At 44.2% G+C, this 15,004-nt stretch overlaps 1 protein-coding gene across 2 annotated transcripts in view; it reads right to left on the bottom strand.

The window, feature by feature from the left end:
- The window catches only part of KREMEN1 (kringle containing transmembrane protein 1), a 123,402-nt gene that overhangs the window by 51,070 nt on the left and 57,328 nt on the right, over positions 1 to 15,004 (bottom strand). For both annotated transcript variants that reach the window (XM_033956118.1, XM_033956117.1), the window contains exon 3: positions 4,145 to 4,236. In XM_033956118.1, the coding sequence (XP_033812009.1) occupies positions 4,145 to 4,236 (92 nt within the window). The remainder of the gene's footprint in view (positions 1 to 4,144; positions 4,237 to 15,004) is intronic.

Below are 15,004 nucleotides of genomic sequence, written 5' to 3'. Positions count from 1 at the left end.
ACCCTGGACTAGGAATGATAATTAACATTTTCTATGCGTATAGTGTGCGTTGTGTTTTTTTAAAATTTTATTGTTGGTAGATCATTTTGACTTGGTCATTTTAAAAGTAGCTCGCAAGCCCAAAAAGTGTGGGCACCCCTGTTTTAGATGGTCTAAGTCACAACATCCAAGTTCCGTCGATCCTGGGCTGTATAACTTTTGGTTATACATGCTGGCATTGGTCTCAAACTCAAACCCTTACTGGGGCCACATTTTGGATTTGTAGATACTTGGAGGGCCGCAGAAAAAATAGTTAATGTCTTATTAAAGAAATGACAACTTTGCATGAGTTAAAGATTGTTACATAGTTACATTACATTACGGATTTCTATTCCGCCTATACCTTGCAGTTCAAGGCGGATTACAAAAGATTTGACTGGACATTTCCAGTGAGGATACAATTTTTTTTTTTTTTTTTAGGGGGGGTAGCTGGAAAGAATTCTAGGGGATCTTACAGGTTGGATAGTAAACTGACAATGCCGAACTGTGTGATATTAGCAAATGGAATACAGTTAGAGTAGGCAAGATTACAATCTATTTTAGGGTTCTGTTTACTTGAAAGGTGTTTAGGTGGGATATTTGGGGGAGAATTATCTGGCGGTAGGTGAATTCAATGGAGGTAGGTGAAATTAGCTGGAGGTAGGTGAAGAGGGTTTAAGATATTTGGATGAATTTTTTGAAAAGCAGGGTTTTGATTTCTTTACGGAATGTTTTGAAGTCGTCCGATGTTGTCAGCAGGTTGGAGATGGAATGGTTGAGTTTTGCTGCTTGTGTTGCCAGAAGGTTGTCAAACATTTAACAGTTAAAGGAAAGATTTATAAACTATAAAGAGTTTTACTTTATGCAAAATTGTCATTAACTATTTTTTCTGCGGTCCTCCAAGTACCTTATTTTTTCTGCAGCCCTCACATTTAAAGTTTAATATCTTTCCTTTCTCAAAACGGACACATTTCAATCACTATATTGAAAATAAAATCATTTCCCCTACCTTTGTTGGCTGGTGACTTTATTTTTCTGTGTTTTTAACTATGTTTCCAGGGCCTTCTTGTCCTTTGACTGTTTTTTTCTCCGTCTTCACTTTCTGCCTTACATCCATCTTTGGCATTAACTTAATATTCAATTTTTCTGCTTTCTTTTCAAAATCTACGTTTCCATGTTTTCCCTTCCCTTCTAACTCTCTCTTCTTCCGTCCCTATTTCCATGGTCTGACATCTCTTTCTTTCCTTTCTCTCCCTCCCTCCTTCCTTCCTTCCTTTCCCCTGGTCTGGCATCTGTCTCCTTCCATCCCCCAACTTTTTATTTATTTCACCCTGCCCCTTCTTTCTTTCTCTCTCTCTCCGTGCCTCCTTTCTTTCTGTCTTTCTCTCTCCATGCCCCTTTCTGTCTGTGTCCCATCTCCCTGTCCCCCCCCTTTTCTTTCTTTATTTCTCCCTGCCCTCCCCTAAGCCACCACCATTGGGGAAGAGGCTGCTACCACCGCAATTGGGGAACAGGCCAGCACTGAGGTCTTAGCTCTCCCTGCTTATCTTCCCCAGCACGGGGCCGACCAATTCTGACCACCCGACGTCAATTCTAACATCGGAGAAGTTCCGGGCCAGCCAGACATCGATTGGCTGGCTCAGAACTTCTTCCCCGATGTTAGAATTGACATCGGGTGGCGAGAAATGGTCGGCTCCGAGCTGGGGAAGATAAGCAGGGAGAGCTAAGACCTCGGCGCTGGCCTGTTCCCCGATTGCGGTGGCTTGAGGGAGGGCAGTGAGAAAGGAAGGGAAGCAGATTGGGGACCCCTGCTTTAGGCGAGTCGAAGTCGCGGTCTGTATGCAATTGTCCTCTCCACAATCAGAAAAATTGTGAAGTGGAGAGGATAGATCTTGGGCCGCAAAATAGTCCCTGGGGGGCCGCATGTTTGAGACCGCTGCTGTACGACTAAGTCTACGCCGGCCCACATCCCGCCCAACTCCTGCCCTCGATATGCCCCGTTTAGTTTTGGTCGTTCAGCGGCACTATGAAGGCCTAGGTCGTTTAGAAATAAGTCCAAAACCCGTTTTTTTAAATCGGAACTTGGATGTATTTGGGAAATGTTTGTTCAAGTGCCGACTTAGGCCAGTTTTTGGACGTTTTTCTCTTTCGATTATGAGCCCCAGAGGATCTCTCTATAGGAAGAGGATGGACACAACAACAGAAGACCATAAGAACATAAGCAATGCCTCCACTGAGTCAGACCCGAGGTCCATCGTGCCCAGCAGTCCGCTCATGCGGCGGCCCAACAGGTCCAGGACCTGCGCAGTAGCTCCCTATCTATACCCCTCTATCCCTTTTTCCAGCAGGAATTTGTCCAATCCTTTCTTGAAATCCAGTACCGTACTCTGTCCTATTACATCCTCTGGAAGTGCATTCCAACTGTCCACCACCCGCTGAGTAAAGAAAAACTTCCTAGCATTTGTTTTGAATCTATCCCCTTCCAATTTTTCCGAATGCCCTCTTGTTCTTATATGTTTTGAAAATTTGAAGAATCTATCTCTCTCTACTTTCTCTATGCCCTTCATGATCTTGTAGGTCTCTATCATGTCTCCTCTGAGTCTCCGCTTTTCCAGGGAGAAGAACTCCAGCTTCTCCAATCTTTCAGTGTATGAAAGGGTTTCCATGCCCTTAATCATGACCAACACAAAGAAACAGCGATGGAGACACACAAACTAGATGGCAAGAATCAATTTCAACTGCCTTTATTGAGGAAACCAATGGAGACATTAAAAAGACTCGGCCCATAAAGACTGCATCAGGAGTCCAAACGTTATGCTGGATTTGCATGCCAATATTGTGTCAGAATTGAAAATAAATCCTTAACAACTGGAAATGTTATGGATTTGTGATAAATCCAAATGCTGACACGTAGTGCTCGCAATGAAAAGGGGAGTCTCCATTGGCAAAGCTGAGGTTGGAGCCCCCGTGCAGCTGGGAAAATGACTAGGGCCCTGCATACACTTTTCAACTTGTGTCTCATTAACATTGTGGATTGAGTTTGTGCCATTTTTGTTTTTGATGGATCCTAAGGAACAGCCTCCAAGTGGGGAATACCGGGGAAAAAATGGCAAATACATTCAAGAAAGAAGAAACCAAGTCTAGCTGACGGTAGGCAGCAGGAAGTGGAAGATACAGATGCTGATTGAGGTGTTTAGTAAACCAGATATACAGTATATATTTGGCACTGGCTCTACTCATAGCAGTAATGTGTAACCACCATTCGTACATCTGTGCAATATTTAGAGAGGGCTTTTTTGATGTCTTAAATATTGTGTACAATTCTGGAGACCCCCACCTTCAAAAAAGATATAAAAAGGATGGAGTCGGTCCAGAGGAAGGCTACTAAAAAGGTGTGTGGGGACAGACTTAAAGATTTCAATCTGTATACTTTGGAGGAAAGGCGGGAGAGAGGAGATATGATAGACGTTTAAATACCTTTGTGGCATAAATGCTCATGAGGCAAATCTCTTTCAGTTGAGATAAAACTCTGGAATGTGTGGGCATAGGATGAAGGTGACTCAGAAGTGGAACATGGAATAGCTTCCCAGTGGAGATGAAAAATGTAACTGAATTAAGGAAAATTTGGGATAAGAGCGTTGGATCTCTAAGGGAGTGGAAGGGATGGTCTCTCTGCCCTCAAAATCACATACCTGTACAGATCACCACTGAATATCTCTGGCTCTCTGCTTAGACAATGCGCCCACACACAGCCCTGGCACTAGTTGGATGGTCATCAAACAAAGAACACGGATCACTTTCAAACTAATCCAACCCTCAATGGAATTATATCATCAGAAAAAAGGGGGTTTCTTTGGATCACAAAAAATGATTATTATACAAATTTAGAATTAACTAGTTGGATGGTGTCAGGACTACATGCAAGAATTTTTCTGGTGCTGATAAGAATTCATAAATAATCATGGATGTATCTGGCCCACAATTCTCATTTAAATCACCCAAATAATGAGATGTTTCCAGCACTGAGGTTAATGAAAGCAACCGAATGTTGAAATAGGGCACATGGACAGAGGCAGACTGGACTGGGAGCTGTTCTCTTAAGCTCAGAGAAAAGAGATCTACTTACTTCGACAGGCTGGGATGTCACAATATTTCCAGTACACACCATCTTCATGCTCTGCGATGTAACACCAGGGGCTGACATCACCGTCGGGGTTCCTGCGGAGGCAGAGAAGCACCAGATCAACAGATTCAGTTGCAAAGACTATGGGACACACCTTGAAGTTTCTTGGCAATACTTGTAAAACAAACGGGAGAAAATATTTTCTTACTCAATGCACTCTTAAGTTATGGAGGATATGTTAAAACAGATAATGTAGCAGTTTTTAAATATGGTTTGAACAGGTTTTTGGAGGAAAACTCCATAGTCTGTTATTGAGACAGATGTGGAGAAGCCAATGTTTGCACTGGATTAGTAGCATGGAATGCTACTACTATTTGAGTTTTTGCCAGGAACTTGTGACTTTGATTGGCCACAGTGAAGACAGGCTACTGGGCTAGATGAACCATTGGTCTGACCCAGTAAGGCTATTCTTATGTTCTTATGCTACTGAGATAGACCTAGAGGAAACCACTGCTTGCCCTGGGATCGGTAACATGGAATGTTACTACTCTTTGGGTTTCTGTCAGGTACTTGGGACCTGGGTTGGCCACTGTTGGAAACGGAATACTGGGCTTGATGGACCTTTGCTCTGTCCCAGTGTGGCAACTCTTAGGTTCTTATGTGAGCCATTGTGACATCACTGATGAGTCTGGCTCTTAAGCATTGGTGGAATGAGGCACTATGACATCACAATCTCTGCTCTGGAATGTTGCTACTCTTTGGGGTTCTGTCTGGTACTTGGGACCTGGGTTGGCCACTGTTGGAAATGGGATACTGGGCTTGATGGACCTTCTGTTTGTCCCAGTATGGCAATTCTTATGTGAGCCATTGTGACATCACTTCTGAGGTTGGCTCTTAGGCATTGGTGGAATAAGGCATTATGACATCACAGTCTCGTCTCCGGAATGTTGCTACTCTTTGGGGTTCTGTCTGGTACTTGGGACCTGGGTTGGCCACTGTTGGAAAAAGGATACTGGGCTTGATGGACCTTTGCTCTGTCCCAGTGTGGCAACTCTTATGTTCTTATGTGAGCCATTGTGACATCACTGATGAGTCTGGCTCTTAAGCATTGGTGGAATGAGGCACTATGACATCACAATCTCTGCTCTGGAATGTTGCTACTCTTTGGGGTTCTGTCTGGTACTTGGGACCTGGGTTGGTCACTGTTGGAAACAGGATACTGGGCTCGATGGACCTTTGGTCTGTCCCAGTATGGCAACTCTTATGCTCTTATGTGATTCAAGTATAAGACACTCAAGCCATTGTGACATCACTGATGAGTCTGGCTCTTAGGCATTGGTGGAATGAGGCACTATGACATCACAATCTCTGCTCTGGAATGTTGCTACTCTTTGGGGTTCTGTCTGGTACTTGGGACCTGGATTGGCCACTGTGGAAACAGGAGACTGGGCTAGATAATAATAATAATTGTATTTCTTGTATACCACCCTGCCAGTAGTTCTGGGCGGTTCACAGCAAGAGAAACTGAGACATTTCAGTGAAAAAATACAATACAGAAAACATATTAGTACTTTAAATACAACATCAGTAAAACAATTCAATTAAAATACAAATTCCTAGATAAAATAGACCATTGTTGATATGCTATTAAAAAAGTTAACATTTTTGCTTATCAAATAGGTAACTTTTCAATAGTTTCCTAAATTTAAGGTAAGAGTGGGATTGGGCAGTCAGAGGAATTCATCTTCCCCCCCTTGATATTCTAGTGTCTTGTCCAAAAAGGTTTTATAACAACAGGGAAGATGAACAGACCGGAATTTCTGCTGCTTTTATTTGTCTTGAATAATTTCAGGTAAGAAGATACGAATTTAGTGGTGAAGAAGTGCTTTTTTGCACTTTGGAAACTAAAGACCATCAAAAAATACTTTGAGATTATGGGTCCTATCTATATTGGATTATTGCAATATCGTTTATTTTGGGAAAATTGCCAATAGTACAGAACACGGCTGTCCGTCTGATATTTGGGCTGCAGAAAAGCGATCATGACTATAGACTGTTGCACTGGTTGCTGGTGGAGGCAGGAGTAATATTGAAGTTCTCTTGCATATGCTTTAAGCTGATTTGGGGATTGGCCCCTACCTATCTTTTGTCTCATTTTGTGCTATACAGCCCTAAGAGGATAACCAGAAATTGTCATTTATTTGCCTATCCAAAAATTCTCTTCCGTGTAATGATGTTTTAGATTCTTTGATTTGCAATTTTTACATTTGTATTTCTTATCTTTTCATTACTTTATATTCTTTAATTTCACATAATTCCTGCTAAACTGGGACGTACACAGGTGAGGCTGGGCTCATTTTAGAGCACTGGTCTTTGACCTCAGGGCTGCCGTGTGAGCGGACTGCTGGACGCGATGGACCACAGGTCTGACCCAGCAGCAGCAATTCTTAGGTTCTTATGCTGCTACAATAACCTCCACAGGCACCCCTGCTGAAACTGCGCCTGCTGTGAAGTTGTGCAAGAAAACAGGGGTGGATTTGCCTGCCTACAATCTGCCCACTCTACCCCTGAGCTCATTTCCCTTCTGAAATTCCTCTCCATCAGTAGCTTATTTCAAATGCCAATGGGGTGGGTAGATGAGTGGATAGGGAAGGACAGCATCAGACATGAAACAATTCTGCTTCCTTTGCTGACATGTAAAGGGAAATTTGTAACCAGGCTGGGGGACCATTGAACCCAGTTAAAATGCACCTAAACAAGGCTGAAAAATGCTCCCTGCAGAGCAGCCAGTTTTGTGACTGCTTAACTATCCCCAGGATAGAACAAAGTCCTTGACTTTTCCAGGGAGAGGGGGTTTAGCGCCCACATCATTTTGAAAAGTTGGCACCTAGGACTACATGTGTACTCTGACTCCCCCTCTGCTCTGCCCAAACTCTTCCCTGAGCACACGTTCAACTATGCTCCAAGCATATGAGAGATCTTGTAACCAGCAGAAGAAAGAAGGTGAGGCCCCACTTGGAGTATTGTGTTCAGTTTTGGAGGCCACGTCTGGCCACGGATATAAGATGACTTCAAGTGGTCCGGAGGAAAATGATGAAAATGGTAGGGGTATGAGAAGAGACTGGAGGACCTCAACCTGTATACTCTGGAAGAGAGAATGATATAGACCAATGTCTCTCAAACTTTCTCAAGCCGGGGCACACTAAAGGTAGTGGCCACGGCTTGAGGCACCCAAAAGTGCGCAGACGTTGCCGTGATGACATCATGCATATGCGTGACATCATCATGTCAACGTCCACGCTTGTGCAGAGGCCCTCCAGATGGGCCCTGAGATGGCAGTAGGGGGTGCCAGCAGGGAAGAGGGCCGGAGAAAAGGACTGATGCCAGCTGACTGCCTACAGCAGTGTTTCTCAACTACTTCAAGCTAAGTACCCCCTAAGTCTAACAAATATTAACTGAGTACCCCAACCACAGTCCTCCCTAGGCCCACCCAAGCTCTACCCCTAGATCCCATCCCCCTTACTAATTGTAATGCAGTTTTTTCCATTCATTTTTCATATGCACACAATATATACAGCAGATATATATTCTCAAAACCGACACATTTCAAATCAGTATATTGAAAATAAAATCATTTGACCTACTGGTGATCCTCTGCTGTAATTAGCTTTAAAGGTGAGACCGGGAGGCCGGGGAGCAGCCGGAAGATGCTAGAGAGAAGGGGGAAACATGCAGGCCTTCGGCGAATTGGGCAGCGCTGGCACTGTACCGCGTAGGGAAGTCACCTGGCAGGTGCCTCTCTTCCTCCTCAGTGTGCCATGGCACACTTGGAATTTCAGGAAGCACACAGTTTGAGATACACTGATATAGACATTTAAATATTTGAAAGTTATTAATATAGGACCAAATCTTTTCCAGAGAAGGGAAATTGGTAAAACTAGAGGATATACATCGAGGTTGAGGGGTGGTAGACTTAGGAGTAATGTTAGAAAATTTATTTTCATGGAGAGGGTAGTGGATGCCTGGAATGCTTTCCCAAGGGAAGTGGTGGAGGAGAGGAAAACTGTGATGGAATTCAAAGAAGAAGAAGCATGGGATAAAGATGGAGGATCTCTATTTAGAATCTGAATAGGCAAACTTTCATGGAGATGGTTTGGATAGGCTGGAGTGAGCTTTGATGGCAACTCCAAGGACGGTTCTGGGTGGACTTCTAAGGTCTATGGCCCAGAAGAAACAAAGATAACAGACATTTTAAGTTAATCATGAAATTGTAACGCATGGACCATTCAGGTCTTTATCTGCCGTCATGTACTATGTTACGTGCAAAGTCCTTTACGACAAAGAGTCATGCAGAACCAAATTGCTTCTATTTTATTTGGTACAACTGAAAATCTCTCAATAAATATATTGAACTAAAAAAAACCAAAAAAAAGAGTCAGACATCTGACTACTGTGCAAAATATTATAGTTTTTGTGGTTCGTTAATTAGAGAACAATTCTGTGGGTTTCTCAGGCTGAGCTCCGTCTTGAAGTAATATATTAAGCGACAGTAGCAGCCTGGGAGCTGAATACGAGGGACACGGCGCCGAGAATTTCACAGGTTTCTGGAGACACTCGTCAATAACATGACGGTGCTGAACATTGATCCAGATGACGTCCTCCTGATCGAAGGATGCTGGAAAGCTGCACCTGCCATCTGAAGGCGCAGGTGCTTTTAATTACAGCACTATAAATCACGTGTGCCAGAGTTCACACACAAATGCCTTGAGCCTTGCCTGGGTAATTGAAGCCAGCTGCAGGGGGATACAAGGACTCCGCCCATGCTCTCCCCTGCAAAAAGAGTGAGCAGGGCACTCCAAGGACAGTGGGCACGACACAGAGAAATGCAGGAAGCCACCAAGAGCATACATGTCCTCAGTTACTCAGCATCACCAGAGATGACACTTCAAAGGACTCATTTCTCTCCTCCACAGCTCAAAAGCCCTTATTGTATTAAAAATTGTTTTTGAAACACTGAAGTCTCACCTCTTCAATTGAACAGCCCCCTCGGACCGCCTTCTCCTTGCTCCTAGCTCCCCTACCTAACCCCTGCTCCCCTGCTCTCCCCCTCCCCCCTAAGTCTCCCCTCCTGTCTCTTTATGACTGCCTATAAACTTTGTCCTATAATTTTATTGTGAATGTCAATTGGAACCTGTTCTAAGCTTTCAGGAGAACAGGATAGAAATCTAAATAAATAAATAAACAAAATAAATTTTTGATTAGGCTGTGTTTTCTAATCAAAACTTAAACCCTTCTAAGTTGGCACTTGGTTGTCCTAAAAGGTCGGTCGTCCAAGTGCCGATAATCAAAATAGCTTTTTGGACTTATCCAGGGAATTTTTAGGTGACTAAAATGGTTAAGGGGCTGGAGGAGTTGCCGTACAGGGAGAGATTGGAGAAACTGGGCCTCTTCTCCCTCGAACAGAGGAGATTGAGAGGGGACATGATCAAAACATTCAAGGTACTGAAGGGAATAGACTTAGTAGATAAGGACAGGTTGTTCACCCTCTCCAAGGTAGGGAGAACGAGAGGGCACTCTCTAAAGTTGAAAGGGGGTAGATTCCATACAAACGTAAGGAAGTTCTTCTTCACCCAGAGAGTAGTGGAAAGCTAAAACACTCTTCCGGAGTCTTTTGTAGGGGAAAACACCCTCCATAGTTTCAAGACTAAGCTGGACAAGTTCTTGTTAAACTGGAACGTACGCAGATGAGGCTGGATTAATTCAGAGCACTGGTCTTTGACCTAAGAGCTGCCGCATGAGCGGACTGCTGGACAGGAAGGACCACTGGTCTGACCCAGCAGCGGCAATTCTTATGCTCTTATGTTCTAAATCCTGCTGTGTGCCCAGAACTGAAAGGGGCGTTTCTGGAGGAGTGGTTAGGGCGGGATGTGGGCTGACCTAAACTTAGTCGTCCTGCAAGGATAATCGAATGTTTGACGAGACTTCCTAGGTGAAACTTTCAAATACATCACGGGCCGCATCGAAGTGGAGGAAGAAATCTTTTTTCTCAAAGGTCCCACGGCGACAAGAGGGCATCCGCTAAAACTTAAAGGGGGAAGATTTCATGGTGACACCAGGAAATACTTCTTCACCGAAAGGGTCTTCCACACCAAGTAGTTGAGGCCAGTAACGTGCTCGACTTCAAGAGACGTTGGGACAAACAAGTGGGGTTACTACAGAGTTATGCTTAAAAGATGGATTCTCATGGGAGAGGGGATTCTAGAGTGGGCAAATTTGCTGAGGGAGTATTCTTGAGTGGGTAGACTTGTTGGGCCGCCGGCCCTTTTCTGCCGTCATACTCTATGTTTCTAACTTATACGTTGTGAGTTACACGATGCAAAAGCAGGTATAAGTGTCAAAAAAGTATCCAAAGTGGCCAGATAACCACTGCAGGGACAAAGTAAAGACTCCCACACACTCCTCCCCCCCATATTCACTGACCCTGTTGCACCCCCACAATGTTCAGAATAAAAACATGCATACCTGCCTCTGGAACTTCAGCACTTGCTATAGGAAAGCCTAGTAGAGCTGCACAGAGGTGGTTAAATAGTCTGGGGGTGGGCTACTGAACCATAGAGAGGAGGACCCAGGCCCATAAGCCACTCTAACCATTACATTCATGGTAGAACATGTGCGCTTACCAAAACTCTACTGTACTTCCATATAGGTGCCAGCTGGAGCCATAAGGGCTATTATGGTTGTAGACAGGTGAGTATAGTGGGTTTGGGGGGGCTCAACGTAACCTATATGGGAGTTCTCGTGAGATGTTTATGTGGCACCCTTTTTGTGAAGTTCACATCAGTGCCCTATAAGATGCCCCTCTGCTCTGTTGCCATGTCTGGATGGACAGTCCATTACAATGCTGGCCCCTCCCATGTCCAAAAGGTCTTGTTCTGGGCGTTTGGGACATAAGAACATAAGCAGTGCCTCCGCCGGGTCAGACCATAGGTCCATCCTGCCCAGCAGTCCGCTCCCGCGGCGGCCCAAACAGGTCACGACCTGTCTGTATCACCAGAAGGGGCTCCCTTGCCACCTTGGTTTCTCATTTAAGTCCTGTCTTCCTATCGAAGTCCTAACCCTCCAGTCTTGCACATGCACGACCTGGTTTGGTTTCTATACTCATTACCTGGTTAGCTTTCTATATTTGTGTTACATCCCAGCTCCTCCCTCAGTATCCCATGATCCCTTTATCCTTCAGGAATCCGTCCAATCCCTGTTTGAATCCCTGTACCGTACTCTGCCTGATCATTTCCTCCGGTAGCGCATTCCAAGTGTCCACGACCCTTTGGGTGAAAAAAATCTTGGATGAATTTTTGGTCAAGAACTTTTGGTCAAGAATTTTTGGTCTGGACGATCAAAAGTCTGGATGTACAAAGAGATGATTTTCCTCTCCAAATTTTTTTAGATGTACTTTTCAAGAATGGACATTTTGCCGCTGCCAACTTTGGGCGACTAGCACCCTACGTCCAAATCGGCCTTAGACGTTTCTTTTGATTATGGCCCTTCATGTACATAAGAACATAAGACTAGCCATACTGATCAGACCAATGGTCCATCGAGCCTAGCCTCTGTTTCCAACAGTGGCCAATCCAGGTTGCATGTAATAGGCAGAAACCCAAATAGTAGCAACATTCCAGAATCTCAGAGTAAGCAAGATTCCGGAACCCCAAATAGTAGCAACATTCCATGTGGAATTCCCAAAGAGTAGCAAGATTTCATGTTACTGATCCCAGGGTAAGCAGTGGCTTCCCCTATGTCTGTCTCAATAGCATAAGAACATAAGAAGAGCCAAATTGGGTCAGACCAAAAGTCCAACTATCAGCTTAGGGATCCTCTTGGTCCAGGCTCCTATTGGCCTGTTTCATTTATCAATTTTCACCTTAAGTTGTTTCTGCCAGGTACTTGTGGCCGAGATTGGCCACTGTTGGAAACAAGATACTGGGCTAGAAGGACCATTGGTCTGACCCAGTATGGCTAAGCACTGGTCACATTATACTATGCAAATAGGAAAATTGACAACTAGTTCCTGCTTTGTGGAATTGGGATGTTAGCTATGGGGTGATAGTTGGAACATTCTTCTGGACTGGTGGAAGATGGTAACTTGAGACCTAGGCTTAAACTATCTTCCACTAGTCCAGAAGAATGTTCCAACTATCACCCCAGAGTTAACATTCCATTTTTGGCTAAACTCACAGAAAAAATAGTGTTTAACAAACTGACCTTTTTTTTTTTTTTTTTTTCGAACAGACAAATACTCTTCACCCTAATCAAATGGGCCTCGAAAAACTGGGATTGTTTACCCTCCAGAAGAGAAGGCTGCGAGGGGATATGATAGAGACTTTTAAAATACTAAAAGGTTTCGACAAAATGGAGCAAGAATCTTCGTTATTCACATTGTCAACAGTGACTCGAACAAGAGGTCATGGACTGAAACTTAGGGGAGGCAGACTCAGGACTAATATCCGGAAGTTCTGCTTCACACAGAGAGTGGTGGACGCCTGGAATGCTTTCCCGGAGGAGGTTGTGACAGAGACCACCATTCTGGGATTCAAGGGCAAGTTGGATGCATATCTTCATGCAAATCACATTGAGGGACACGGGTGAACAAGGTGTCCAGTAGAGAACACCTAGCTTGGCCTCCGCGTGTGCGGGTCGCCGGACCAGATGGACCTAGGGTCTGATCCGGTGAAGGCATTTCTTATGTTCTTATGTTCTTATTCAACTGAACTTTCTCTCTTAGGCCTTGTTACCTTCATTCGATATTCTCTAGACCAAAGGAAATCTGTCCTTTTAGTGTCATTAGACTTATCAGCAGCTTTTGACACAGTTGATAATTCATTACTCTTGGAAAGACTACTATTGTTAGGTATCTCCAGGACAGCCCTCAATTGGTTCTAATCTTATTTTTCTAATCGTACCTATCAAGTAAAACTATCGAACTCTGAATCTGAGCCATATGCACAGAATTTTGGTGTGCCCCAAGGCTCTATACTATCTCCAATGCTGTTTAATCTTTTCTTAGTTCTGTTTCACCTGTTTCCCATATGCAGATGATATCAACTACTCCATCAGATTCAATCTCAAGACAAGAAGAACATTTTTGAAATTAACCAAAAGCTCGATTTACTTAGTGACTGGCTTAGTGAGAATCTGTTGGCACTCAATGTTGGTAAAACCTCGGCACTTCTATTTCCAACTAATGCCGATGAATCCTTAATAGCTCCAGTTTGCATTCGATTGACAACAATTCAATTAGACACAACACTCAAGCTCTTGGGGGTGATTCTAGATGATAGATTGTGCTTTCAGAAACAAATTAGTGCCGTGGTTCAAAAATGCTTCTTTAAGCTTAGGATGACACTAAACTCTGTAGCAGGGTTAGAACTGCTGAAGAGTGTGAGGACCTACAAAGGGACCTGAACAAACCGGAGGAGTGGGCGAATAATGGCAGATGAACTTTAATGTAGGAAAATGCAAGGTCATGCACATAGGGAAAAAGAACCCGATGTTCAGCTATCAAATGGGGGGATTAGTATTAGAGGGAAGTAACCTTGAAAGAGATTTGGGTGTACTGGTGGACACAACAATGAAGTCAACGGCACAATGCGCAGCAGCCGCAAAGAAGGCAAACAGAATGTTGGGTATTATTAAGAAGGGTATTACGACCAGAACGAAAGAAGTCATCCTGCCGTTGTATCGGGCAATGGTGCGCCCGCACCTGGAGTACTGTGTTCAGTATTGGTCACCGTACCTTAAGAAGGATATGGCGATACTTGATAGGGTCCAGAGGAGAGCGACACGAATGATTAAGGGCATGGAAAACCTTTCATACCCTGAAAGATTGGAGAGACTGGGGCTCTTCTCCCTGGAAAAGCGGAGACTCAGAGGAGACATGATAGAGACCTACAAGATCATGAAGGGCATAGAGAGAGTAGAGAGGGACAGATTTTTCAAACTTTCAAAACATAAAAGAACAAGAGGGCATTTGGAAAAGTTGAAAGGGGACAGATTCAAAACGAATGCTAGGAAGTTTTTTTTTACCCAGCGTGTGGTGGACACCTGGAATGCGCTTCCAGAGGGCATAATAGGGCAGAGAACGGTACTGGGGTTCAAGAAAGGATTGGACAATTTCCTGCTGGAAAAAAGGATAGAGGGCTACTGCTCAGGTCCTTGACCTGTTGGGCCACCGCGTGGGCGGACTGCTGGGCACGATGGACCTCTGGTCTGACCCAGTGGAGGCATTGCTTATGTTCTTATGTCTTTATAAATTGTCATTTCCCTTGGTTTGTCTTTGTTCATATTGTATTTTAATCAGCACATTAAGAACATAAGAACTGCCATCTCCGGATCAGACCTTCGGTCCATCAAGTCCGGCGATCCGCACACGCGGAGGCCCTGCCAGGTGTACACCTGGCGTAATTTATAGTCCACCATATCTTTATATGCCTCTCTTAAGGAGATATGCATCTAGTTTGCTCTTGAAGCCTAGGACGGTCGATTCCGCAATAATCTCCTCTGGGAGGGCATTCCAGGTGTCAACCACTCTCTGAGTGAAGCAGAACTTCCTGACATTAGTCCTGAACCTGTCCCCCCTTAGCTTCATTACATGTCCTCTAGTCCGTGTCAAATTGGACAGTGTAAATAATCTTCTCTGCTCTATTTTGTCGATTCCTTTCAGTATTTTGAAGGTCTCGATCATATCCCCACGCAGTCTCCTTTTCTCAAGGGAGAACAATCCTAGTGTTATAAGTCTGTCCTCGTATTCCAGTTTCTCCATACCCTTCACCAGTTTTGTTGCTCGTCTCTGCACCCTCTCCAGCAGTT

The sequence above is a fragment of the Geotrypetes seraphini genome, chromosome 8, assembly GCF_902459505.1.
Source record: "Geotrypetes seraphini chromosome 8, aGeoSer1.1, whole genome shotgun sequence".
NCBI classification, from domain to species: domain Eukaryota; kingdom Metazoa; phylum Chordata; class Amphibia; order Gymnophiona; family Dermophiidae; genus Geotrypetes; species Geotrypetes seraphini.
The sequence above is the reverse complement of the archived record's forward strand: the minus strand, read 5'-3'. Positions and strand labels throughout refer to the sequence as shown.